We start from the raw sequence: 27,988 nt of genomic DNA, 5'->3' as shown, positions 1-27,988 counted from the left end.
GATTTTTTCAAAGCTTTTTGAGAAACACACACAAATAGATTTAGTCAATTTTATTTACAATTTTTGTACATTTCAGAGCATTACACAATTACATTTTCCATATTTTCTGACCTGCAAACAGATACCTTAAATGGAAATATTTTTAAAAATGCAGTTCGGTACATCCAAATACACATCTGACAGTTCACAAAGTGTAATTTACTAGGACGTAGCCTAAGAATTTAAGAACAAGTCAGGAAAAAAATCTGACCAATTATTTACACAACACAAAAACTCTCAAGCTAACCCCTCAGGACAACTGTCCTAGGAAGCCCCCACCCCACCCCACCCTTGGAAGTTCTGATTCACACCTATGCAGCATTAACAGCCCTTGATCCCAAATACTGAGGGACTTTTCAGACCTGCCTATAAGCAACAGGTTCTCTCTTAACTTGCTAAACCCTGAAGTTCATACTAGTATCCCTGGGTGCATAGCATAGACTGAGTGTCTGGAAAGAAGTGACCACTAAGACCTATCTACGTTTCTAACAGAGTTCATGTGAAATTGGTTTCTAAAAGGATTAAAAATGGACTGTATAAAATAAAAGTGTTTGGGGTATAGTTCTGAATGCCTTTGGGCCCACCAACACTGGCAGGCTCAGCTTATTAGAATAAATTTTTAGTAAAAATGTTTAAATTAAAAGTTCAAAGGCTTAGACAGGGTCAAGGGTTCTGCATTTAAGGTGGAGAATTTGGGTCATGTTTGTAACTTCCATTTCTTTTATTTACCTCCCCCCACCCACCCACCCTGAAATGGTATATATAGTGGGTAGAAACTAGTAAAAATTCCCTGCAAATAAACTGCTCTTCGGCTGAGGTTATGGCTCCTGGGCATGGGTGGTCAGAGGAATTTTAAACTTTTACAAAAAAAAAAAAATTTTTTTTTAAAGAGTCCTCTTGAAAAATACTGAGATCTCACTTTATGTTAATTTGATTGCATGTACAATTTGTTAAGTATAACTTTCAGTCAAGACATTGCTACAAATGGAACTTCCAGTACAAAAAAGCAGCCAACTGAGTGCAATTTTTTGTTTTTTGTTTTAATTGGCCAAGTCCTTCATGGCATTAACCTAGGCTATACATTTCACGGAGCCTCCACGTTTCTTGCCTACCTGACTTTTCATGTTCATGTTTCAAACTGTGTCAGCAGGGCCCGGACTTCAGGAGTTAGCTGCTTAGCAGCTTTGGCTGCTTCTGTAATGGCCTTGCGGTAAAGACCTTTTCTCTTCTTGTTAAAACGCGACTGAAAGTTTTCTAAAAAAGGGGAGAGCTGTGAAAGAGCAAGGAAAGATGTTGTTGGGGACCCAAACCATGAAATACGTGCTTCCTGTCGGATTAAAAGGCCATTATCTTTCCGGCTCACAGTAATGGTAAGAATACGGGCTGGCCACCAAGGGAAGCCATATATCTTGGCCCAAACAATGTCTCCTACACATATGGTCCTGCCATCTGGTGTAACACATTTAGAGACATTTTTTGAAAAGACTTTCATTTTCAAGGAATTACTGAGCTTTTTCTCTTCCTTCGAAGAGGACGAGGAGGAGGAAGAAGGTGCATGCATGCTGCCTGGAGGAAAATCAAAGCTTTCAGTAGAACTACACTCAGAGTTGGTGGACTTCAAGTCATCTGTGCTATCACTACTACACACTGATGCACTGGAAGAGTCAGATTTCTTTTTATTAAGGGTCATGTAAACTGTTATATTGCTTTTGCTGCCTCTCTTGCCCAGTGTCTGCTGTTCATCCTGATCAACAGGTACATGCACTTCATTTGTGTCCTGAACCTCAATGTTAGCCTCTTCAGGGCCTTCTGAGGGGCTCTGATTTTCTGAAGGGGCCTCACCTGCTGAGCGGGTAGAGGAGCAGCGAGACTGGGGCTTGCCACTCCGCAATTTCTCAAGCCCTGTCTTGAGAGAAGAGTCGTTTTCTTCATTTCGGTACCTTTGTGGCTTTAGGCGCAATCGTGGGGGCAGGGAACCTGAGCTGGTGTTCTGAAGACGCCTTGTGAAATGGACCTTTGAATGTGCATTTTTGGAAGCGGAGGTTGCACTCTGTTTCTTTTGTGCCTTCTCTTTGGCTATTTTCAAAACTTCCCGAGCTTTTGCATGATCCATGTTTTTGCTCTGGAGAACTTTCTTAGTATTTAATTGTGTTTTTGACGTATTTGCTTGAGTGGAAACTTTGACTACTTTGCTTCTGCTGTGGGCAATATTTGCAACTTTGACCACAGAATTCCTTTTCTGGCTTTCATTTTGGCTTTTACCATCAACTTTATGATCAGTTTTAAATTTTTTATTCACAGTAGTTACACTCTCATTTCTTCGCTTTCTACTATCCTCATATTTTGAGGAGTCACTGGCATTGCTGGTCTTTTTAATTTCTTTTTTTTCTGCAACAATACTGTTCTTACATTTGTCACACAAGACCTGTCTCGGTCGTAGTTTGATAGCATTCATAATTGACGTGGGTTCCTCCCTGTACATTTTCCGCTTGGGCCGTTTAATTTTCCGAGGCGGAGGCTGAGGTATTGACTGGTTATATGTGTCCCTGATAAACAAAGGAGGAGGATAGGGCGCTCCCTCATGGAAAAGGGGAGGTGGTTTGGAAGTCCACAGGTTTTTAGCCAGGTTAGGTTCTGATGGCTGGATGGGAGAAGAGTCCATGACTACACCATTGGCTTCACACTTCACCTGTGTCTCATCTTGGAATGATTTACTTTGGAGCTGCATCATCTCAGGTTTATCCTTATACTCCCTCTTAGGAAAGATGGTCACAGGGATTCCATGGGGTCCAAACCTTAAAGAAAGAGACATACAGAGTTAACAGCTTATCCCCACACTCATCTTTTACCAGTCTGTAACAGAATGATGCTGGATGTGATCATTATTGTTTTGCAATCCAGATTATTATATCACACACCATTTCCACACTAAATGAGAAACGCTTCATCTTGACCTCCCCTCCCCATGAAGGAGACTGACCCCACTCCCCCACAGTTCTTAGGTGTTAAGGCAAACAACAACCTGGATGCAAAGGCAAAAACTACTAATTGGTAGAAATTACTTCAATTTTCTGTGATAGCTTGGCTATGCTGGGATGCTTTTAGCAGCTAATCTTGCTCTATGCTAGTGTTTCAATGATTGGCATGGGTAGGGGCTTGGTGAAAGGGCTACAAACCAGCTGCTGGGACACAGCCTCAGCCAAAAATGTTTTAATTTCCCTTATAATCAAACTGCTCTCAAGGTACTTATAGGCATCTTTATCCATGCCAGCTATTTCTTTGTTTTTTATATACTACACATTACACACAACGCTATTTTGTGAAAATTAGCAACAGAGGTAAACTCTGACTAAATGCCTTGGAGCTACTATTTGGTAACTGGGAAGAGCAAAGTAAAAACAAGAGCTTTGCTATCAATCACTTCTTTTTAGGCAAGTTTGCAGCATTTCTTTTCTTACAAGTTAACAGCCTTCTCCCAGCCTTCAATACAATCACAGATTTAGAAAACTTTGACATGTGTTTGTGATGTGTCCTTGGTAATAACTTGTATGTAACACAGCCCTAGATATTCAGCCAATTTCCAATTGATACATCTCAATTTAATTCTAGTTTCTAATTAACCACGAAAAACTCCTACACTGTTCAGCGTACTAACCTGAATGCTACCCCATCAAACTCTGTAACAACTGCACTATGTCCTTACTCACTGCAACATGGGAAAGATTTGACCTGCACCTTCTTGTACTATGATCAGCCTCTCTCTACAGTTTAAGAGGGTAGCTGTGTTGGCTACAACAGAACACTTAGATTCGAGTTCAGTGGCACCTCAGAGACCCCCCCACAAGAGTTTTGGGATGTAAGTTTTCAAGACAAAGTGTCTGACAAAGGGAGCTTTGACTCGCAAAAGCTTACACCCTGAAACTCCCGGTGCTACAGGACTCAAATCCAACTCATTGCTCTATAAAAAGGTAGTCCCCTGTGCAAGCACCAGTCGATTCCATTCTGGGGTGACGTCGCATCACAACATTTTCACGGCAGACTTTTTATGGTTGTGGTTTGCCATTGCCTTCCTCAGTCATCTACACTTTACCCCCAGCAAGCATTTTACCAACCTCGGAAGGATGGAAGGCTGAGTCAACCTTGAACTGGCTACCTGAACCCAGCTTCCGGCGGGACTGAACTCAGGTCATGAGCAGAGAGTTTGACTGCAGTACTGCAGCTTGACCACTCTGCACCACGGGGCTCTCTCATCACTCTATAGTATGATCTTATTGCATTAACGAAACAATGACTATTCCACAAAAACCAGCCCACCAACCATCTCCAGTCACAAAAAGATGCATATGGCCTTCGAATGTGGTCTAATCTGCTACCACATAGATTATATTTACCAGGTGAAGATCTTAAACTATCCCAAACCCATCTTTTTAATAACAGTTTTAACAGCAATATTACTAGCGCTGTAACCCTGATGTTTGCAAAAAGAGCAATGAATGAACTGTTTTTATGTTTGTTTGACACAATTTTAACCAGCACAATAAATATGTAATCTCTCATAATCATGTGACCTGTGGAGAATGATAATACAGCTGAGCATATAAATTAAAAATATGTTTTTAGTACAGCCTACTTACAGATTCTGTTCTCAAACTGCAAATGTTGCAGAAATCTGACTGGACAATACCCTTAAAACAACCAAGCTGCTTTTATGCATCGTCTTATCAGAGCAAGTCTTCGTTCTGCCACTAGAATTCTAATGTTTGTTAGCATCAGCTTTTAACTGACATTCTTACTTCAATATCCTGGTAATCTGAAATCTATTTCATGTTGAATCTATTTAGGGCTGCTACCTTGGAGTATGTAATATTTACCAAGTTTTGAGTTGTCTAGATTCCTACAGGTTGAGATGTCAAGGAAGCTAAGCACATACAGCAAACAGCTTGTTTTCTAATTAAAGTATTACTAGTACAGAATTCAAGTCAGAAATAAGAAAATCGTGGCTTATGCATGTTTAAACTGTTTCCACAGAATCATCATAACTGCAAGATAAGGCAAGACATATGAACATATGAAGCTGCCTTATACTGAATCAGACCCTTGGTCCATCAAAGTCAGTCTTGTCTTCTCAGACTGGCAGCGGCTCTCCAGGGTCTCAAGCTGAGGTTTTTCACACCTATTTGCCTGGACCCTTTTTTGGAGATGCCAGGGATTGAACCTGGGACCTTCTGCTTCCAAAGCAGATGCTCTACCACTGAGCCACCATCCCTCCCCTGCTCTCCAGGGTCTCAAGCTGAGGTTTTTCACACCTATTTGCCTGGACCCTTTTTTGGAGATGCCAGGGATTGAACCTGGGACCTTCTGCTTCGCAAGCAGATGCTCTACCACTGAGCCACCGTCCCTCGAAGACATTTCAGTGTCCCCTCTCACCCCCCCCCCACTTCCCACCATGAATCCCACAAGCATCCAAAACCACGTTGATGGTTTTGGGAGGTTTGTATAGGGATGGGCACAAACTGAGGCTTGTGAAGAACTAACGGAACCTGGTTCGTGATGAATTTTGGCTCATAATTCATGTTCATCCCTGTGTGTCATATTTCTGCCTGTGCAGCACTGTTTTCTTTAGCATTAGAGGACTGCAGTCTGCAGTGGAGGACTACACTCACAATGGACAAAAAGAGACACAAAAGGAAACAAAGTTTAGGATCCAAATTAATATATGAATTTATTTAATTTGGATTCCACCACCTAAAAAAGGGCAATGAACTTAGTTTCACGACCACCCTGTGAGATGCAAAGTACTCTTAATATATATTCTTACAAGGAGCAACTTCCAGCTTGGAGAAACCACTAGCTGAGATATTACGAAGGTCAACTAACGAATATAAAAACTGAACAAGGATCCAAAATTATGCTTCCCATATTCAAGTCCTGCTCCTACACAACCCTTTGAACAAACACATAAAAAAGGTTTGTGGCAATATTTACTCTCAGAAAGAATGAACCATTGTGTTAAAAGAAGTCACTGCTTGAGGACACCTTAGCCATAAAGCAAACAGAAGAATGGCAAGCAACTAAAGAAAATTTTCATAAATGACCCATTTTGGTTGAGAATGTCTGTTAATGAACTAATCATTGTTAAGACATGATATAAAGTAGAATGTTATTCCAAAAACTGAATATACCTTTTCTTTATTTGGAGAAAACAAGTAAAAAGAAACATTTGTGTGCATCCATGTTATAGAGGGACATCCCACACCCTACATGATTTATATCCAGCCTACAGTAACTTTCCCCATAAAACCTGGCCTACCAACATAATGGACAGACAACAAATTCTGGCTTCCACTTGCAATAGTGATGAACATATGAAGCTGCCTTATACTGAATCAGACCTTTGGTCCATCAAAGTCAGTATTGTCTTCTCAGACTGGCAGCGGCTCTCCAGGGTCCCAAGCTGAGGCTTTTCACACCTATTTGCCTGGACCCTTTTTTGGAGATGCCAGGGATTGAACCTGGGACCTTCTGCTTCCCAAGCAGATGCTCTACCACTGAGCCACCGTCCCCCCGAGCCACTGGTGATGACACCAGTGTCAGCTGCTCTCAAGACCTGTAGTTTATTTCTTTTTCAAAATCTCTCCCCTCCTTAAGAATCAGTAAATGAAGGCCACTGAAGGTTTGCCTATGCAAACTCTAAAGGATACCTTGAAGTGCAAAAATTATATTAGAGAACTCATCCTACTACATTTCTGTAGCTCTGTTTGTTATTTGTGTATTGTTGTTGACCAAATGAATAGGATAGAATATCAAAACTGAAGGGGAAAGCAAAGTTTGCAGCAGAATTGAGGCTGCAATCCTGCACATTGACTATTTCAACACAGTGAGACTAGCTGAATAACAGTGCATAGAACTGTGTTGCTACTATTGCTTGACTCCATTTGGCCATACAAGACAACTTACTGATCTGGCACATACTTTCAGCTTGCATCCATTTTAAGTAGCAACAATCTGCAGCAATCGAATCTTCCTCAAAATAATAAACTGCCATTATTTATAGCTGTTTATGAGGCAGCTTGTTATTTCATGCCAATAGCGGTCTGCTTGTCATGGGGTCTCCTATATGATCTGCCAGCCAGATGACTAGAACACCTTTCCCCCTGCACTGGTCTCAATCTTCACATATGATCAGTAAGCACGTAAGAACAGGTGCAGAAAAGGGCAACTAAAATATTTGATGGAACGGCACTCCACCTATATAATGATAGGCTAAGAATACAGCTTTTATGTTTAGAAAAATGATCAAAAGGAAACCAGCAAATTTCTGTGCAGGCTGCCAGCACTAGCCAGGGAGGAATGTGGCCTGCCCGTCATGCCTCGCAAGGGTATTGCAGCACTGCCAGGCTGCCTGAGCAGCACGTCCTGAGGGGCTCTAAAGAAAAGGCTTTGCCTGGGCTGAAGCCGCCTGGGCGCAGAACAGATTGTGGCTCCCTGCCCCCTCACACACTAAAGTGAGAACAGAAAGACAAAAATGGGAAGCCACGTGCAGGGCTAAAATTGACCCCCAAAAGTCAACCGTCAAGAAAGGACTTGTGCAACTGTGCTCTCTCTTGTGGAAATTACACTGCAACAGAGTCTGTATAGGGACGGGCACAAACCGAGGCTTGTGAACAACAGAGGAGCTTAAAAACTGCTTTTGGCCTGTTCAAGGACATCCTCCGCTGAAATAACTAATTCTTCGACCTATGTAAAATTAATTTATGGAACTCACTGCCACAATATAATGATGGAAATTAGCTTCAAGGGCTTTAAAGAAAGTTAAGCAACGTCATGGAGGTTAGGTTCACCAGACAGCCAAAAGGACCTTCACATCCAAGCATTCCTCAATACCAGTTTTGGGGGCGAACAGGACAACTGTTGCCTACATGTCTTCTTTGTGGGATTTCCTGAAATACATCCCCCCTCCTTTCATCCCTATAGGAATTGACAGGAGCCCACAAAGCTGTACTGCTCTTCCACGAACTTCTACCAGTTCAGCTGGCCTTTGGATTTGTTCTTTCCCTGCAGCTGTGCCAAACACTTGCCCTTTAACAGTGTCTTCCTCAAGCAAAGAAGCCGAAGACCTGAGGAAGATACAAACACAAATGGGGCAGGGGAATTCCGTTTTTGAGCCCCCTTTTTTCAATTTTCCCAAATTAAGACCTGGGTCCTCTAACACCATTCCGCCTACCTTTCTTATGGCTACTGTGAAGGCTTCTTCCACTGAGGCATTTGCTTCCTCAGCCACCGGTCCTTCTGCATTTACTGAAAAAGACTGATCTTGTACACACAGAAGGGCCAACTGCAGAGTAAGCAGCACTTCCATGGAAGCATGTCCCCACAGCCACCTGAGAACAATGTCTTAGGAGCTAAGCACCCACAATGCTGGAAAGCGCTGAAAGAAGTTCCTATTAATACTTTTTGAATGACTGAAATCCCTTAAGACGAGGCACTAATCAAAACATACAGCATGAAAATTTTCATGTATGACCATCAACAGCATTAGATAACGATTGTATATACTGTAGACATATACCACAGTTTCAATAATCTATTATTCAAATACAAGTAACCGTTGCAACAATGTTATTGCATATTTGATAACATTCAGTGTTATGAAGTTTAACTTGAAAACCAAGTCGAATGGCTACATGAGTTGCAGGGCTTCTTCCATAGTAGGATCTCACTTATGGAAAGCTCTCCCCCTTGAGTTCACCTGGCAACTATACTACTTTCTTTTAAGCACCAGCAAAAAGATCACATTACCCATCTTTAAGCAGTGTTTTAGTCTAAAAACGGATACTCTCATTTTAAGCTGTTCGATAATTTTTTCTGTTGTGGAGGGGAACCTCATTCACCCTTTTTCCTCTTTCTTTTTTCCCAAAGCCACAAGTCACTCACCTTTTTCTGCTTCCTTCCTTCCTTCCCACCCACCCACCCACCAGCCAACCTATCTTTATCTTCTCCAGCTCTCTCTCTTCCCTGGCACCCTCCACCTGGGAAAACCATGGTCAGCTGCACAGTGGGGGACCCACAAGCATCTGTGGAGGGGCATCTTACATCCCCCTGAAGCCACACACTACTTCCTCTTTGCCTCCTCTCTGCAACCCCCATACCCTTCTCTCCTTCCCACTCTTTTTAATTGTCCCCCATCTTCAGCTATACTTATTATTAACTTCATTTACCTCTCTGGGGTACCTCAGGCTAGAGGGTGTGACTGGCCCAAGATTACTCAGTGAGCTTCCATGGCAGATAGGAGAAATGAAGCTGGATCTCCCAGATCCTAGTCTGAAACGCTAAGCCCTACACCACATTTGTGTTTGTGGGACAGTTACTGCTGAACAGTAGCAAGCTACCAGGTCATGTAAACCACACGGCTTTTTCCGCCCTGGTGGAACACACTCCCAGGCGAGATCAAGGGCCTGTGGCACTTACTACAGTTCCACAGGGCCTGTAAAATGGAGCTGTTCTGCCATCTTGTTCCTTTTAATACTTTTTGAATGACTGAAATCCCTTAAGACAAGGCACTAATCAAAACATATAGCATGAAAATTTTCATGTATGACCATCAACAGGCAGTGGGCACTCAGTCCATCTTGGCCTCCCCTGCCCCAGAGAATTGCTGCCCATAAAATTATTTCCCAGAAATAACATGACAGGTCATCTCACAGGAGTCCTTAAGGGCTGCCCTGAGTCTTATTTTGGTTTGTTGTCATCCTGTTTATCATTTATGCACTTACGGCAGGTTGCTGAGCTTAACTTGATGTTAACATGGCTTTGTTACTGTTTATATCTAATTATTGTAAGCTGCACTGGACCTTTTTGGGGGATAGGGTGGGATACAAACCTAATAAAATAAAGACAGCAAGTCTCCTGATGGTTGCTGGAGCCTGGCCCCAATCAATCCTCTCTCAAAGGCCAAAAAACAGGCATGAAAAGGGCACTGCTCCCTTCCTCTTACTGACACAACCCAAGGCTTGAAAGCTAGCAACCCCCCTTGGCAACCACTGAGAGGGCATTCATTTCTTAAAGCTACAGGCGCTGCTTTTATTGGCAGCGTTTAACCCCACCAATGTATTTTTTTTTAGATTTCAGGTCTGGAACTTTTCAGGTTTGTAGGTCTGTTCATAGCTCCAGTCTCTGGCTTTAGGTGAATATCATGCCCATGCTGAGAAGATATACTGATGAAGCCCTGGTAGGGGTTTCTAATGCTAGATTTTAACAACTTTTAACATTTTATGGACATGCAACAAAATCTTCTAAATAAAATAAATGCTATGTTTGTCCAAATAATATACAATATATTTTACCACAAAAGTTGTTTTCTTATTGCAACTTTTAGTTTTTCCTATCTCCCAGGCAGCAATGTTAAGATACTTGTGCTAAGGTAGTTTGCAAGTCTCTCTCTCAAGTATGGCTATATTTGCCATTTTGCTTGTGGAAGCCTAAGGCATTTATATTTTAAATTCTTCGGGAACGGGTGGAATAGAAAACTAATAAATTAAAAAATAAACATACCAGCTAGTATATTCTTCTATGCTAACTAAGTTATAAGCAATGTATTTATTCTGATAATGCAGTAAAATAGGCTTAATTCTTGATAGGCATATTTTGCAACTATTCCATTATCCCCATCATTTCCCCATGCCTTCAAATTTTCTGGAAATTGTACATATCTAAATGAAAGTTTGACATGGGTTTAGTCAAATACTGTCTTGGAATTAGTAGTATGGATAGGAGCGAGCTGGTTCATGAACTGAAATTCAGCACAAACCTATGCTGGTTTAGAGTTTGCAAACTGATGTTTGGGGAAGGTACTTTCCCCAAACATTTCCCAGTCCTGTGGCTGGTTTGGTTGGGCTGTTCAGGGCCAGCCATTTAAATCTGACAGCTGAGCATCATGAGGTCTGCCGGCCAGCTGTTAGGTTTAAATGGCTGGCAGCCATTTAAACCTGGTGAAATACACAGTAAATGATGGTAAACAAAACAAATCCTTTGGGATTTCCTGTGTGAACAGGATATGGACCTGGCATGCGTGACTGAGACCTGGGTGCATGACGGAGAGATGGTAGCTCTCCCAGGATACTCAGTCTTTCACCAATCACGGACTAGCGAGTGGAGGGGGGGAGGTGTGGCCGTATTCATACGGGAGGCTTACTCCTTCCAGGCTTTCCTGACTCGGAGGTCATGATTAAGAGTGGGGGGGGGGAGGAAAATATGTAATGTATTGGAGAAGTATATTTGAATTTGAATAGATGAATTTATTCCAATATATTGCAAAATAAAAAGTTTGGTCACAAAAAAAAAGAAGAGATTGACGGCATTGAATGTGCGGGTCTGGCGTGGGATGTTGGAGAGGGTTTGGCGATCTGGCTTGTGTACCGACCACCTAACACACCGGCTAGCACCTTATCGTCCCTGATGGCGGCCATAACAGGCTGGGCATTGGAACACCCAAAGCTTTTAATCCTGGGTGATTTCAATGTCCACGCCAATGACGCGAACTCCAGTCAGGCGGTAGACCTCGGACTCTCTCAATTTGTAACAGCACCCACACACCAGGCTGGGCACATGCTGGACTTGATCTTTGCGTCGGGGGTTACAGTGGACCAAATTACTGCAGATGCAGTGCCATGGTTGGACCACTATGTCCTGAAGGCCCGTATGGATGTGCCACCCCAAACCAGTTTAGGCGGCGAGCATATTTTAGCTCGCCTGCAAAACCTGATGGACCCAGTACGGTTCCAGATGGTGCTGCGGGATACCTGGCCCCCTGGCAATTTTCTCGATGTCTTGGTTAAGTCCTGGCAAGACCAGCTTACCATGGCCATCGATGAGATTGCTCCCCGGTGCCCTCGTTCTTAAGCTGGCGCTGTGGTATAGCCTGGAACTGCGGCTGATGAAACGGAGGCTCAGATGGCTGGAGAGACAGTGACGGCATACTCGAGACGAAGCGACTAGAACATCTTATAGAGTTTATGAGGTCCTATGAGATGGCAGTCAAAGCCACAAAGAAAGCTTACTTTGCAGCCAAGATTGCACCTGCGAATTCACGCCCGGCTAAATTATTTAGTATCATTCGGACTCTTACAACTCTGCCACAAGGCAGACCAAATTGTAGGGAATTGGATATTGGCTGCGAGGCTTTCACGACTTTTTTCGGAGATAAGGTCTTGTCGCTCCGTTGCGACCTCCCTGCCACAGCTGAAACAGCATGCGAGGTCGAGACTCCGTGCCTGTTTTCTGGACCAGCTTTGGAGCATTTTACAACACTTAGCCTAGAGGAAGTTGACAGAATTCTTTCCACTGTGCACCCAACAACGTGTGATTTGGACCCTTGCCCATCTTGGCTGGTTGAAGTGTGCCGGATGGAGCTTCGATATCCTATAAGGGATATCGTAAATAGATCCTTCTCTGAGGGGCTTTTCCCAAGGCCCCTTAAAGAGGCAGTAATCCATCCCCTCTTGATAAAACCAACATTAGACCTGACCAAATAAGCACACTACCAGCCGGTCTTGAATTTACCCTTTTTGGGTAAAATTATCGAGAGGACAGTAGCGCTACAGTAACAGAGCTTTCTGGAGGACGCTTCCATCCTAGACCCATATACCAGTCCAGCTTTTGCCCGGGTCATGGGATGGAGACAGTACTGGTCGCCCTGGGGGATTATCTCCAGTGACAATTGGATCGAGGTGGTTTGGCAGTACTGATGTTGTTGGGCCTGTCAGCGGCGTTCGACACAGTCGACCATCAGTTGCTGATCCACCGCCTTGCCAATGCAGGGATTCAGGGGTTGGTCCTGCAGTGACTCTTCTCCTTTCTCTGCGGTTGGGGCCAAAGGGTGACGATTGGGGGACAATCGTCCCAGAGACATCCACTTAACTGTGGCGTGCCTCAGGGGGCGGTGCTCTTCCCAATGTTGTTCAACATCTATATGCGTCCCCTTGCCCAGATTGTCTGGAGATATGGGCTGGGTTGCCACCAGTATGCTGATGACACCCAGCTCTATCTACTGATGGATGGCTGGCCTGCCTCTGCCCCAGAAAATCTAGACCTGGCGTTGCAAGCCGTGGCAGGATGGCTTAGGCTGAGTCGTCTGAAGCTGAATCCGATGAAGACAGAGGTCCTTTGCCTGAGTTGTGGCAGTCCGGGAAGGGAAGTCCCTCTACCAGCTTTTGATGGGGCGCCACTAATATCAGTGCTCAGAGTCAGAAGCTTGGTGATGCTGCTGGAGCCCACATTGGCAATGGAGGCCCAGATAGCAGCCACTGCCAAATCCGCCTTCTTCCATCTTAGGCAGGCAAGACAGTTGGTCTCCTTCCTTGAGTGCAGCGACCTGGCAACTGTGATCCATGCGACGGTCACCTCGAGACTGGACTACTACATGGAGCTGCCCTTGTCTTGTACCTGGAAACTGCAGTTGGTGCAGAATGTGGCAGCCAGGCTGTTATTGGGTCTCTCTATACAGGAGCACATACAGCCAAGGCTGCGGGAACTGCACTGGCTGCCAATAGTATCCCTATATGGCTGAGGACCCGTCTACCTTAGAGACCATCTCTCCCCACATGTTCTCCAGAGGGTACTTAGATCTGGGACGCAGAACTTATTGTCGATCCTCAGACCGAGGGAGGCAAGACTGAAGTCTACTAGAGCAGTGGTCCCCAACCTTTTTAGCACCAGGGACTGGTTTTGTGGAGGACAATTTTTCCACAGACCGGTGCGGGGGTGGGGCAATGGTTTTGGGATGATACAATAGTGCACTTTGTGGTGGTTAAGTGCGCAGACTCTTATCTGGGAGAACCGGGTTTGATTCCCCACTCCTCCACTTGCAGCTGCTGGAATGGCCTTGGGTCAGCCATAGCTGTCGCAAGAGTTGTCCTTGAAAGGGCAGCTTCTGGGAAGGCTCTCTCAGCCCCACCTACCTCACAGGGTGTCTATTGTGGGGGAGGAAGATAAAGGAGATTCTGAGCCACTCTGAGATTTGGAGTGGAGGGCAGGATATAAATCCAATGTATTATTATTATTACATTGTAATATATAATGAAATAATTATATAACTCACGGCCCGGTTGCTAACAGGCCACGGACCGGTACTGGTCCATAGCCCGGGGATTGGGGACCTCTGTACTAGAGAGAAAGTCTTCTCAACTGCGGCTCCCTACTGGTGGAACCAACTTCCAGAAGACGTAAGGGCCTTGTGGGACCTTGCTCAGTTCCGCAAGACCTGTTAAACAGTACTGTTTCGACTAGCCTTCAGCTGAATTATAGTACAAGAGGATGCCCAACACTGCTGAATATATTGAAATTGAAATTTATACTAGCACCAAAACTTTTTTAAATTATTTAATTGTTTTATTAATTGTCAAAACGCTGTTTTTTCATTGTTTTATTGTTTAATCTTGACTGTTGCGAGCCACCCGGAGCCTGCTTCGGCGGGGAGGGCGGGAGAGAAATCCAAGGAATAAATAAATAAAACAAAAACGGTGTGAGGTTATGTCTTGGACCCCGTGTTGGGGTGTGTTGTAGTTGTTGAAATGTTATTTAAAATTTTAATAAAAATTTTAAATTGTCAAAAAAAAAACGGTGCGAAACCCCAGTCTGAGATCTTGCATAATAAAGCTCAATACGTTCAAAATTACCGTGTGCTAAATAACTAATTTATAATTAACATACTATTAGAATAGTCACAAACATTAGACAGAAACAACGTTGTGAACTAAGAGAAGCCTCTTTTCAAAATCAGTCCACAGAAATTAATCCAAAAGCATTTGGACTACAATCAAAACCAGGTTAGTCCACGTATTCCACGGGCATCACAAAATAGAACAGTCCAAATTTCTTCAGTCTATGTGGAATATAATAAAGGTAACCTGGTGGCAGTGATTATAACAGATCCCACCTTTAAGGGAGAACTAATAGCCACATGTTGCCAAAGCTTCCTCAAAGCAAATGACCAAAAGCGTTCTGTATAAGATATCAGGCAAATATGTCAAAGAACTGCTTCTGCAATTATTCTCACATCTGACAAACAGTCAGTGCTATCAATGCTCATATTCTGTATGGACTGAAGACACTTGGACTGTTCTATTTTGTGATTGCAGTGGAATACATGGACTAACCTGATTTTGATTGTGGTTTAAAATGCTTTTGGATTAATTTCCGCAGACTGATTTGGAAGAGAGGTTTCCCTTTGTTCACAACGTTGCTTCTACTGAATGTCTGTAACTTTTCTAATAGTATATTATATAGCAGTTATTAAGCACATAATTAGTTTGGTTGTATAAAATTTTATTATATAAGATTTCAGCCTATGTGGTTTCAGTTTTTTTGTTTACAGCCATTTAAACCTAACAGCTGGCCAACGGACCGCATTAGCTGTTAGCGTTAAATGGCTGTGAGCCATTAAAACTCTCAGTTTTGCTCCCCTCCCCTGTGGCCAGGAGAAAGGTGGAAGTCCCTGCCCTTTCTCCACTGCCAGGAGAAAAGGGGGAACTGAACTTGCAAGACCAGCTTGATTCAGATGGGGCCCTTTTGGGATGGGCGCAACACCAAAAAAACTGGTTCAGTTCAGGGCTGCTCCCAAATGGCTTTTTTTGTACTTTATAGAACAACTAGTAATAAGGCCCGTTGTTGGAATAGATAGTGGGCTCTAGACATGGAAAGGAAAGTTGTTTTGTGAAGATGATGCCCTGCCAGTCTGTCAAATTTGTGAGGGCAGAACTGTGTGTGTGTTTTTTGGGGGGAGGGAGGGGGAATGCGATCGTCCCAGTGCCTCCAAAGGAGCAGAATTCTCATGCCCGGCACAAAGGACAGACATCCCTAAACTCTGATGCTGAAGAATCGGGGACCCTGTCAGCAGCAGAACAGGCAAAAAAGTGGAGAGGGAGGGAGAGCAGGCAAGGATGAGCACCACTGCAGCCAAGGGGGTCGGGAAACCAATGGGCCCTCTCCTCCCCCCCCCCCCCCAAGCAGACACCACTGACGGGGCAATGGGGAGTCAAACACCCCTGCCATCTCCACACATCTCATCCGGGAGCGGTCTCTGAGGAAGGAGGCAGTAGTAGAGGGCAGTTACCAGGCTGTGGGTAGCCACTGGTGAGGCCGCAAATAGTTGGGCAGGCCCCCTCCAAAGGCAAACAAGCAGCCCTGCGGCTGTTTGCTTCTCAGATGGGAGGTCTGGCCTTAAGAGTCTCGTTCTCAGGTCGGGGGGGGGGCAGCTCTGCTCACTTTGGCCCCCTCCTCTTCTTTCCTCAGGAGCGCTGTGAGCATGATAGAATGTGCAGGGGATGGCTGTGGCTAGGCTATCCTCCGTCAGCTTCAGCTGGCCGCAATGTGAGGCACAGAGGTGACTGGAGGGGCTGATGGCTGATTGTCAAAGCGGCCTGTGACTGGCTAGCTGTGCAAAGGTTCCCGGTCCCAGCACCTGAAGGAACGACTGGTTCTTTGGTTGGTGCCCATGCATTGTGGCTCAGCCAATGGGAGAGTAGGTAATCTGTGGCCAGTAAACCTGGAGAATTATATTATAGGGAAGCTTTACACTGTGCTAGAATGGCTCTGGTGAAGAATGGAGACCGTAATTTACATCCCAATAGTCATTAGATTTTTTTTTTAAACCTATCCTGATCTTTGGGTCTTTCCCTAGCACAATGCCTCATGAGGAAGTGACTGTTTCTACAACGAAATGCTTCTATGTCAACTGCATTTCCTAAAGATCTCTCAGCAGAAACAAAAATGCATTTTTTAAAGCTGATGGGTGAGAATGCCAAACTCATCACCAACTTTATTCACACTTCAACAGTTTCAATAAACATTTTCTACTCCATAATTCCTTCCAGAACTGTGCCCTGAAATCCGGGCTGAAAAAACAAACTTTTCCAGTTATCAAGAGGAAACAGGGAAAATGCATTGCTTCAGCACCCTTACTTACAGTTGTGCACAAGCTCTTAGAAGGACAAAGAAAGAATCCTGGAGGCAGGTATTCTGCACTTGGACTCCTCTGACCTCTAGATTTAGTACTTTTGTTACGTGTAGGTTATTGCAGCTGCCATCTCCCACCAATGACGAGAAATCATTGGCATAGGAATGTGACCCAGGAAATCTAGGTTAATTTCTGATTCCATTTCAAACTGCCAATTAAACCTACTTTTGCCAATTAAAAAACAATTAGTACTCCTTTGAAAATGGACTTTTCAACCTTAATTTCTCAAAAAAAAAATTGCATGCCATCTCTCACCAAGTACAAAGGATATGTAGACTGAGAAACATTCTGGAGCAATAAATGGGATTATGAATACAAGATGTCTTCTACACACACGCTAAGGAACATGTTCAGCCTAGCAAAAAGTGTCAGTGGGGAAAAACAGGGCAGCCAAGCATCTTTAAGAAAGTGCCCCATAAAGAAAACTTCATCAGGGCCACCAAAAGATTGTAAGCATGTAATAGTTCCTATTGTAGCAGAGGACACGTGAGATGTAACAGGCCTAGAAATGTCAAGGCTTGAGAAGAAAAAACCCAGGAAAATTTGGAAAACCCTCTTTTTATCTTTTCTCCAAGGGCATTTCCCCTCCAGTGGAAAATCTGGGAGAACACTGAAAAAACCTTTTATACTGTAGACATACTCATATTTTCAAAAACCACTCTGTTTAAATTTAAGTCATTTTGGCAACAGTAGCTATGTGTTTGATGATAACACATTAAAGAATCCAGTGTTTAATGCTATAAATTTTAGCGTAATATCCAAGCATGCTCATAGTCCTACTCAGGTCTCGCATTCAGTGGGAGCTCACGAGCGCAGTTCCTGAACCTTTCTGAGTGTTCCATCTCCTTGTCCACTGAATAGTATGTGCAGCTGCATAACAATCCCTGGATGAGCTCCACCACCTATTTTTCTACAATATGACCCCCGGTCCTACTTATTGTTGACTGTCCAAATATTACCTTTTGTTTCCTACCTACAAATTTTCTTTTTCCCTGCCTCTCAAATGGCAAAAATTAAAGGTACATTTGCCATTATATAGTACAGGGTGCAGCAGTTGGCAACTCTTCTTAAGTACTGGGTATACTTGCAATTTTTCTTACAGAAAACAAAGCTATGAATACTTTTAAATTTCAGAAGTATGCCAAACAAGCACGATTTTTATGAATAAACTACGTTATAAATGATGCATTTTATGTTGCTTGTAAAATAAAGTTAGGGATGTACTGCAAAGATTTCAATTTTTTCCAAAGTTTCCTTTTTCAAACAAACAAAACAAAAAACCCAAACCCCACAGCTTCAAAATTCCCCAAAATTTTACATCTCTGAACAGGCCAGTCTAAATATCTGAGCAAGTCCAAACTGTTAAACTGGAGCTACCTATGAAGATTTTTAAAAGGGGAAACAACAGGCTAGTATGGGTTTGGTTACTTTGTTTCTTGACCTTTTGGCTAATATGGAGTGTGTGGCACGTATGAAACATCAGACTTCTATAATGAGGGCCATTAATTCCATGCCAAATGCTGTCAGTTTTTGTTGAGAGTTGGGAGATATTAGTGTTAAATCTTTTTTTCCATCTTATTACAATAAACATCTCCAGATGTCCTGATCAGCACAAATATTCTAGAACTGCTAGAATCTGGCTGCTGCAGTATAAAGCAACACAGGCAAGCTCGTGTACTTAATTTCATTAAATGTACTACAAGCTCATAGGGCTTTTACTACCATACAGATTGCACTCTAGTAGCTCTACCACTTTCTTCACCCTAAGTCCTGAAATGTCCTATCACCACTTCGAAAGAGCACATTATGGAAAAAGTGAGCAAGGAAGGTAAACTAATGATTGGTGTCTGATAGGCCACACAGGAACAGGTAAATTAAGCCTGAGGGCCTTTTCATACTGATGACCAGATCAGGTATTACCAGGAAATGTGCCACATTTAGAATTAGTGTCTTCATAACTCAGTAACAAAGTCATCTTATGAACCAAACCCAACACTGAAGCTGAAGTATTACATGCAGGTTCCACGCACTACTGCAGGCAAAGTGGGTAAAATTCAGTCTGATGGGCACTTGGATATATAATGGGTATATCGATGTCAAGAATAAGGGGTTTTTTTGTGCTATTACAAAGATCAAATGATATAATCAAAGTTGGAACTGATTATGTAAACAGCGTTTCCTGATGCCAAGACTTTTGTGACATTATGCATTAATATTCTCCTCTATGCTAAACAGCCAGCCATCTGTGATCAAGAACAGAGGGCAAATCCAAACCATTAACTCCCAATGGATCACTGACAGCACAATCTTCTGCAGTTATTCCAGTCAAAGGCCACTGACTATGTTGGGCTTACACTGAATTGCTCTGAAAATCTAGCATCTTTATTTACTGTCAACTGTAGCACTAATCAGGAGGTCACTCTACAAAACAAATGTGAGCAAGCAACACATTTAAAAATGAGTTCCTTTCTACAGGGTTTTCAGATCTCAAACCTAGAAAAGCAACGAAACGACAGCTAGAGCTATCAAGTGCAATGCACTGGAGTTACCAAAGTGTTTTGGATTTAGAAGTAAACACTGCACAATATGAGCAACTTTTCTTCAGCACACAACCTCAGCTTGCTGCCTGTCAATGCCTTTAAAGCGCACAGGTTTTAGAAGCAGGTCAGAATAACCCCCCCTCTGCACCTTACTTCCCACCCTTCACAGTTGCGCAAGGCTTATGCCAACACGATGACAACACAGTCTGTCAGTTAAGAGATCTCTGAAAGTGTTAAATGTAGTTGAAGAAATGTTCCGGAGCAGATAAACTAGCAGCACAACACTGTGAACATAAGATTACATCATACACATCAACAACTAGTGTACAATGTCTGAGTAAAATAACTTGCTTGCTCAACTGAAGTTCCTTGCTTTTATGGGTCTGAGTTTTGCTTTGGTCATTCAAGCTAACAACACTGGTGTTACTTTGTTCTCCAACCCTACTTGACTCCTCCTGCATATCTGGCCTTCATACCTGCAAAAGAAAATGCATGGTAAGATATTTGACTACACTCCTGAAGGTCATGAATAAAAGCCCACCAGATCTTAGGAGGTGGTCACTTCTAACTACTTATTATGAACAATTACTCATATTTGTATTGGGAAATAAAGGTGACTGTTAACAAGAAGGCTATGTGACAAGCTTGCTTTGGAGCACATTTAGCGGCTTCTGTAGCTGCCATCTATAGAAGGCAAGGCAAATTCTGACAGGCGGCAAATTTGTACTAATTTCTATTAACCCTCGGAAACAGAGGTAGTAGAACCGAGATTCACCATGCATCTTAATGAAATGTCAGACACAATCAAGATTCCACACCGATTCATAAGTCCTACATGCACCAAACCTTTGTAACCATTGAAGGAGCAATAAGACAGCAGCTGATATCTCGTCTGTTTAATATTTAATTCTATATCAGTAAACCTCATAGTTAACAGCAAAAACTGCCTATAAAATCGACTATCATTTGACTGTTTTAATACAACATGTTGCAGTAGGCAAAGACTGATCTGGACAGAGAACAGAACTCAGATTCAGATTCTTGAATGGCAACGCAGTACAGAGGATAACTAAATAAGTCAAACATCAAGATTTACTTTGTCTCACATTACTAAAATAGGTCCAGGTGGGGTGGCCACATTGATCTGAAGCAACAGAACAAAGTCGGAGTCCAGTAGCACTTTTAAGACCAACAAAGTTTTATTGACACTGTCTGATGAAGTGTGCTTTTAGCATACAAAAGCTGACATTCTCGGTAAAACTTTGTTGGTCTGTAAGGTGCGACTGGACTCCCAACATTACTAAAAACTACACTGTCCTACCTCCCTATGCTGAAAAACACATTACCAATTGTCCTCAAAGCAAGACTGGAGATTTTTACAGGTAAAGGCAAACCTTTGCATGAAAAGTACAAGCTTATGGCTACTTCTGGCCTCTCCCCCCACAGCTAGCTATCAAGGGAAATGACAGTGTTGTAATTAAAAGGTGATTGTTTTCCTTCAAGTCTACTCCTTTACTAAAGGCCAAACATCCTTAAAGTATGCTGTGGGCCACTGAGGCTCTTCTGCCTTCCAGAACGCAACCACATTTATGATGAAGATATTGGATTTATATCCCGCCCTCCACTCCGAAGAGTCTCAGAGCGGCTCACAATCTCCTTTCCCTTCCTCCCCCACAACAGACACCCTGTGAGGTGGGCGGGGCTGGAGAGGGCTCTCACAGCAGCTGCCCTTTCAAGGACAACCTCTGCCAGAGCTATGGCTGACCCAAGGCCATTCCAGCAGGTGCAAGTGGAGGAGTGGGGAATCAAACCCGGTTCTCCCAGATAAGAGTCCGCACACTTAACCACTACACCAAACTGGCTCTAATGGTGATAACTTTGTATCTACACATTTTCAAATGACTGTTGTACTATATGACTTCCTCATACTAGCATGGAGCTGGCACTGGGTTTTTTGGGGGGGGTGGGAAGGGTTTCTGTGCATTTAACAATTGCATGACAGATTGAAATTCTTGACCTGAATGGTGAAGGAGTTCTTGGGAAATACTAAGAAGAGATGCTCCGCATCAGTTCCCAAGGCCCCTTAACCACTACACCAAACTGGCTCTCCCAGTTTACACCCTAAGGCTTAAACCAAACTGGCTCTAGTTTACACCCTAAGGCTTAAACTCTGAATGTAGGTCCCTGTGGAATATACTAAAAATGCCAGCAAGCAGTTGCCCTATAGGCGAGTATTCTTTTGTTTGCCTCTTGAGACATAGTCCCCTCATTCTTAGAACCCCTGCTATAGAATCACCAGTTCATCCAAACCAGTGTTTCCCGAAGTGGGTGATGCGCTGAAACCATCCAGGGGGGCGGTAATAGCCTTGGCTGCAATTGAGGGGCAGTGAATAAAAATAAGGGGGCGGTGGAAGCATAAAGGAAGAAAAGAAAAGAAGAGGGTGGGAGATGTCAAAACATCACGTTTCTGGGAGGGGTCCAGAATTTCTAATTTAGAGAAAAATTCCAATTAACAAAAATAGAGGGTTCCTTTTTGTCTGCTTAGTGCGAATTCACCCAATTAGACTAGTAATGAGGACCAAAACTCTCTCCAATTAAAATATAAGAAGGATGCAGTTTATTTACATGACAGAATAAAAAAATAGAGGTGTACAGACAAAAAAGAAAGACAGAAACAAAAAACCTTACTAGTATATCCTAGCCAATACTTGCTATAGCTAGCAGCTTCTCAAGTTTGCTTGCAGTTTCTCTATCAGCAATACAGTTCAAGTCAGGACAGAAGAAGCACTGAGGCAATCACACAAACTTCTCTAAAGAGTTTCAACCTGTAGTTTGCTCCGCACAAGGTTTTCTGCAGAGCGTCAAGCTTCTTACAGTCCTCTGGTTACCAGGTGGTTGCTTCTGTTGATTTCAGCTAACCGCAATGCCCCAGGCACAGAGACCCACCTTACGCCACTCTCAAGTTCCTCTTCTCAGCGGGGCTTCCCTCCAATTTCACACTATCTACCCCAGGGCTGCAGCTAGCATCAGCTTTTTCCCATCACAAACAGAAACTGGGTTTTAGAGGTTTCTGTTTGCAGTGCGAAAAAGCCGAAGCTAGCTGCAGCCCCAGGGCAGATAGTGTGAAATCGGAGGGAAGCCCCACTAAGGAGCTTGAGAGCGGCGTAAGATGAGTGGGAAATCGGTCAGAGCGTCTTCTGCAGGGCCAGCACATGGGAGTAGGTGGGTAGGTGACCGCCTAGGGTGCCACTCTGCCGGGGGCACTGCTGGGCACCCCTTACACCCCCTTTCCTTGTGGCACGATGGCGCCAGCCAGCAGGCAAGCCAGGAGCTCCAAGCACTGCTGCCATGCCGCCACTTTTCTTCTCAGGGCAAACACTACCTGCACTTGTCAGAGGCTTCCAAGGAAGCCTACGAAGAGCGCCCCATTTTGGACATATGAAGCTGCCTTATACTGAATCAGACCCTTGGTCCATCAAAGTCAGTATTGTCTACTCAGACTGGCAGCGGCTCTCCAGGGTCTCAAGCGGAGGTTTTTCACACCTATTTGCCTGGACCCTTTTTTGGAGATGCCAGGGATTGAACCTGGGACCTCCTGCTTACCAAGCAGATGCTCTACCACTGAGCCACCGTCCCTCCCCGTTGCCCGCTGCTTTCAGGTTGAAAGAGGCTGGGCAGGGCACCTTCCCATTGCATTAGTTAGAGCTGACAATGGGAGGATGGATAATAATTATAAAGAAATTTCAAAAATTCTGTGTCTATGGGAATGTCGCTATGGTTGATTTTATAAAACAATCTCGGAATTTCTAGCTTCAAAGTGTCTCCTTTACAATACCTTTGTTTACTCTGTGTGCAAATATGTCACTGCATCTTTGAGACCACTTCTTGAAGGCAGATTTCCAGGGGGCGCTGTGTACCTTTTTTTTCTGAAAAGGGGGCATTAGGACACACAAGTTTGGGAACCTCTGATCTAAACCATATCCTTAAGGCAAAGGGCATCTAAAGGACAGTGTGCACTGAATCCTCTCTGCATACTACAATCTTCTGGCATTACAACATAGATTCATATTTGCTTTTCAATAGAATGGGTTTTTATAGACCTTGAGATGCATCAAAGCATTGCCACACTGGAATTCAGGCTCCTATGGATAGAAAAAGCAACACATTTTAAGCAAACTGTATGTATAAATCTACCCCAAGATTGCACATTCAGATATGTTTCAGTTTGGGATTCCTTTATACAACTTTTTTTCAACAGGGTTAGTATCTTCACTGGGAAAGTATGTACTTTGTTAGTGATGGAATATTTTTCATCTCGGATGTGTACACAAGAAAAGCAATGAGGAAGAAACTTCTCAACACGTATACCTATTGCAAAAGAGCATCCATACATTATAAGCATGGTAACTTTTTTGCTGTTAATTCCACATTTTTCTGACACAAATTAGAAAACAGAGCAGCCTAATAAGTTTACTCAAGAACTACAGTTCGGCTTTTTTTTTTGGTACTGCTACCAAGATTCAACAGTGGCATTGATTTTAGGGTTTTCAGATATGTTTCAGCTTGGGATTCCTTTATACAACTTTTTTTCAACAGGGTTAGTATCTTCACTGGGAAAAGTATGTACTTTGTTAGTGATGGAATATTTTTCATCTTGGATGTGTATAATACATTATGAGCATGGTAACTTTTTTTGCTGTTAATTCCACATTTTTCTGACACAAATTAAGAAGAAGATGATATTGGATTTATATCCCGCCCTCCACTCCGAAGAGTCTCAGAGCGGCTCACAATCTCCTTTCCCTTCCTCCCCCACAACAGACACCCTGTGAGGTGGGTGGGGCTGGAGAGGGCTCTCACAGCAGCTGCCCTTTCAAGGACAACCTCTGCCAGAGCTATGGCGGACCCAAGGCCATTCCAGCAGGTGCAAGTGGAGGAGTGGGGAATCAAACCCGGTTCTCCCAGATAAGAGTCCGCACACTTAACCACTACACCAAACTGGTGTAAAAAGCAGAGCAGCCTAATAAGCTTACTCAAGAACTACGGTTCGGCTTTTTTTTTTGGTACTGCTACCAAGATTCAACAGTGGCATCGATTTTAGGGTTTTTAAAAGTTCAGACTTTATGAGACGCAACTCAGGTGGCAGCCGCCTCCTGGCATCGGCTCAGTCCACTCCCGCAGGAATCCTTTCCTTCCCAGTCCCCCGTCTTAACTTAAGGCAGAATGAGAACAAAAGAAAGGAAAGTGTTATTGCATTAGGTAGCACTGAAGACTAGACAAGGTTCGAGGAGAAGTAACCCTCCGCGTCTCTCCAGGGTCTCAAACTGAGGTTTTTCACGGCTAATTGCCAGGACCCTTTTTAGTTGATGTCAGGGATTGAACCTGGGACCTTCTGCATACCAAGCAGATGCTCTATCACTGAGCCACCATCCCTCACTTAAAGAACATATGACGCTACCTTCTACTGAATCAGACCCTCCTGGGTCCATCAAAGCCAGCATTGTCTACTCAGACTGGCAGTGTCTCTCCAAGGTCTCCAGCTGAGGTTTTTCACGCCTTCTTGCCTGGACCCTTTTTAGTTGGAGATGCCGGGGATTGAACCTGGGACCTTCTGCCTACCAAGCAGATGCTCGACCACTGAGCCACTGTACCTCCCCTTTGACCTGTGAATATATATGAACCTATGAAGCTGCCTTCTACTGAATCAGACCCTCCTTGATCCATCAAAGTCAGTCTTGTCTACTCAGACTGGCAGTGGCTCTCCAGGGTCTCAAGCTGAGGTTTTTCACACCTATTTGCCTGGACCCTTTTGAGTTGGAGACGCCGGGGACTGAACCCGGGACCTTCTGCATGCCAAGCAGATGCTCTGCCACTGAGCCACTGTCCCTCCCCTGCTCTCCAGAGTCTCGAGCAGAGGTTTTTCACGCCTATTTGCCTGGACCCTTTTGAGTTGGAGATGTCGGGGATTGAACCCGGGACCTTCTGCATGCCAAGCAGATGCTCTGCCACTGAGCCACTGTCCCTGCCCTGCTCTCCAGGGTCTCAAGCTGAGGTTTTTCACACCTATTTGCCTGCACCCTTTTGAGTTGGAGATGCCGGGGATTGAACCCGGGACCTTCTGCATGCTAAGTAGATGCTCTGCCACTGAGCCACCGTCCCTCCCCTGCTCTCCAGGGTCTCAAGCTGAGGTTTTCCACACCTATTTGCCTGGACACTTTTTTGGAGATGCCAGGGATTGAACCTGGGACCTTCTGCATGCCAAGCAGATGCTCTACCACTGAGCCACTTTCCCTCCCCTGCTCTCCAGGGTCTCGAGCAGAGGTTTTCCACGCCTGTTTGCCTGGACCCTTTTTTGGAGATGCCAGGGATTGAACCTGGGACCTTCTGCATACCAAACAGATGCTCTGCCACTGAGCCACCGTCCCTCCCCTGCTCTCCAGGGTCTCCAGCAGAGGTTTTCCACACCTATTTGCCTGGACCCTTTTGAGTTGGAGACCCCGGGGACTGAACCCGGGACCTTCTGCATGCTAAGCAGATGTTCTACCACTGAGCCACCGTCCCTCCCCTGCTCTCCAGGGTCTCAATCTGAGGTTTTTCACGCCTACTTGCCTGGACCCTTTTGAGTTGGAGACCCCGGGGACTGAACCCGGGACCTTCTGCATGCTAAGCAGATGTTCTACCACTGAGCCACCGTCCCTCCCCTGCTCTCCAGGGTCTCAAGCTGAGCTTTTTCACGCCTATTTGCCTGGACCCTTTTTTGGAGACACCGGGGATTGAACCTGGGACCTTCTGCATGCCAAGCAGAAGCTCTACCACTGAGCCACCGTCCCTCCCCTGCTCTCCAGGGTCTTGACCAGAGGATTTCCACGCCTATTTGCCTGGACCCTTTTTTGGAGATTCCGGGGATTGAACCCAGGACCTTCTGCTTCCCAAGCAGATGCTCTACCACTGAGCCACAGCCCCATTCATGGCTCTCCAGGGTCTCAAGCTGAGGTTTTCCATACCTATTTGCCTGGACCCTTTTGAGTTGGAGACGCCGGGGATTGAACCCGGGACCTTCTGCATGCCAAGCAGATGCTCTGCCACTGAGACACCGTCCCTCCCCTGCTCTCCAGGGTCTTGACCAGAGGTTTTCCACGCCTATTTGCCTGGACCCTTTTTTGGAGACGCCGGGGATTGAACCCGGGCCCTTCTGCATGCCAAGCAGACGCCCTGCCAGTGAGCCAGAGTGATTCGGGGGGAGCGCGGCTCTCACCTTTTGGAGAGGTCCATGAGGACGCCGGAGAAGAGCTTCTCCCCGAAGCGGAAGGACACCACGAGCGCGTCCTCGATGATGTGGTCCAGGGTGACCCGCACCTCCGAGCCCGGCAGCAGCAGCGCCTCGGCCTCCTTCTCCTCCTCCTCCTCCTCCTCCTCGTCCGGCTTCGCCCCGGCTGCGGCGTCCGGCTGCTCCTCCTCCTCCTCGTCCCCAGCGGCGGGCGGCGGCGCCTCGCGGAGCTGGGAGAAGGGCTGGGGCTCCGGGCCGGGCTGGGCCTGCGGCGGGTCTCGCGTGGGCGGCGGCGGCGGCTCCTCGGCCTCGCCCCCCGGGGCCGGCTCCGGCTCCTCCCTCACGTCGAGCACGGCGGACTCCACCGCGGCGGGCGTGCCGGCAGGGAGCGCGTCTGCGCCGGCCTCGGTGCCCGGGATGGGCTCGGCCTCGCCGGCTCCCCCGTCACCCGGCACCGCCGCAGTCGCAGCCACGGCGGCCATTTTCTCTGCTGCTGCTTCCTCCTCCCTCGACCAGCGGCGGAATCGATGCGCGCGGCCTTCTTCGCCCGCCTGGCAAGGGGCGCCGCCTACCGAGGGGAGGAGAGGGGCCGCTTCTAAGCTCCTATTGGAAGGCAGGGAGATCCGTCAAGGGACGGGGGGAGTTCCTATTGGGTAGAAGAGGAGACGTTGCTCCAAAGGGCAGGAAGTGGGAAACAGGGGCGGGGCTAGTGGGGATCTGTGTCGACAAAGATCAAAAGGGGGCAGGTTAAGAAGCGCCTCTTGTTTCATTCGTGGAACGAAAGTAGGCCCGCCCTCTTTTTCTCTTGCTGCTCATTGGCTCTGTCGGATGTCTATTGAAAAAGCAAAGAGGTGGAAGCTGCTTAGGTCTTATGGGGCATTCTTGCCCTGCTTTAGGTTCGTCGAGGCTTTGTGCTGATTAAAGAAGGGAGTTTTCTCACAGTTATCCTAAATTTAGCTGTGACACATATTTGTGGTTTTAAAAGCGAAAAGTGAGCGATTAAGTGAACTCACAATATGCGCTAGGATTAGGGTTGCCAAGTCCAATTTAAGAAATATCTGGGGACTTTGGGGGTGGAGCCAGGAGACTTTGGGGGTGGAGCCAAGATCAAGGCTGGGACAAGCATCATTG

At 45.0% G+C, this 27,988-nt stretch overlaps 1 protein-coding gene and 4 non-coding genes across 5 annotated transcripts; all 5 read right to left on the bottom strand.

The window, feature by feature from the left end:
- Window positions 1–35: 35 nt before the first annotated feature.
- Window positions 36–27,434, bottom strand: PWWP2A (PWWP domain containing 2A). Its single transcript, XM_060240650.1, has 2 exons — window positions 26,846–27,434; window positions 36–2,834 (listed from the first exon to the last, which is right to left on the bottom strand). The coding sequence occupies exons 1-2, from the start codon at window positions 27,337–27,339 to the stop codon at window positions 1,166–1,168; spliced, it is 2,163 nt and encodes a 720-aa protein (XP_060096633.1). The 5' UTR covers window positions 27,340–27,434; the 3' UTR covers window positions 36–1,165.
- On the bottom strand, window positions 5,234–5,308 carry TRNAP-UGG (transfer RNA proline (anticodon UGG)). The gene has a single exon. It is a non-coding gene; the product is annotated as a tRNA-Pro (tRNA).
- On the bottom strand, window positions 5,367–5,433 carry TRNAR-GCG (transfer RNA arginine (anticodon GCG)). Its single transcript has one exon. It is a non-coding gene; the product is annotated as a tRNA-Arg (tRNA).
- TRNAA-AGC (transfer RNA alanine (anticodon AGC)) lies at window positions 25,678–25,744 on the bottom strand. Its single transcript has one exon. It is a non-coding gene; the product is annotated as a tRNA-Ala (tRNA).
- Window positions 25,811–25,882, bottom strand: TRNAA-GGC (transfer RNA alanine (anticodon GGC)). Its single transcript has one exon. It is a non-coding gene; the product is annotated as a tRNA-Ala (tRNA).
- Window positions 27,435–27,988: the final 554 nt, after the last annotated feature.

This window comes from Heteronotia binoei, chromosome 5 (assembly GCF_032191835.1).
Source record: "Heteronotia binoei isolate CCM8104 ecotype False Entrance Well chromosome 5, APGP_CSIRO_Hbin_v1, whole genome shotgun sequence".
NCBI classification, from domain to species: domain Eukaryota; kingdom Metazoa; phylum Chordata; class Lepidosauria; order Squamata; family Gekkonidae; genus Heteronotia; species Heteronotia binoei.
The sequence above is the reverse complement of the archived record's forward strand: the minus strand, read 5'-3'. Positions and strand labels throughout refer to the sequence as shown.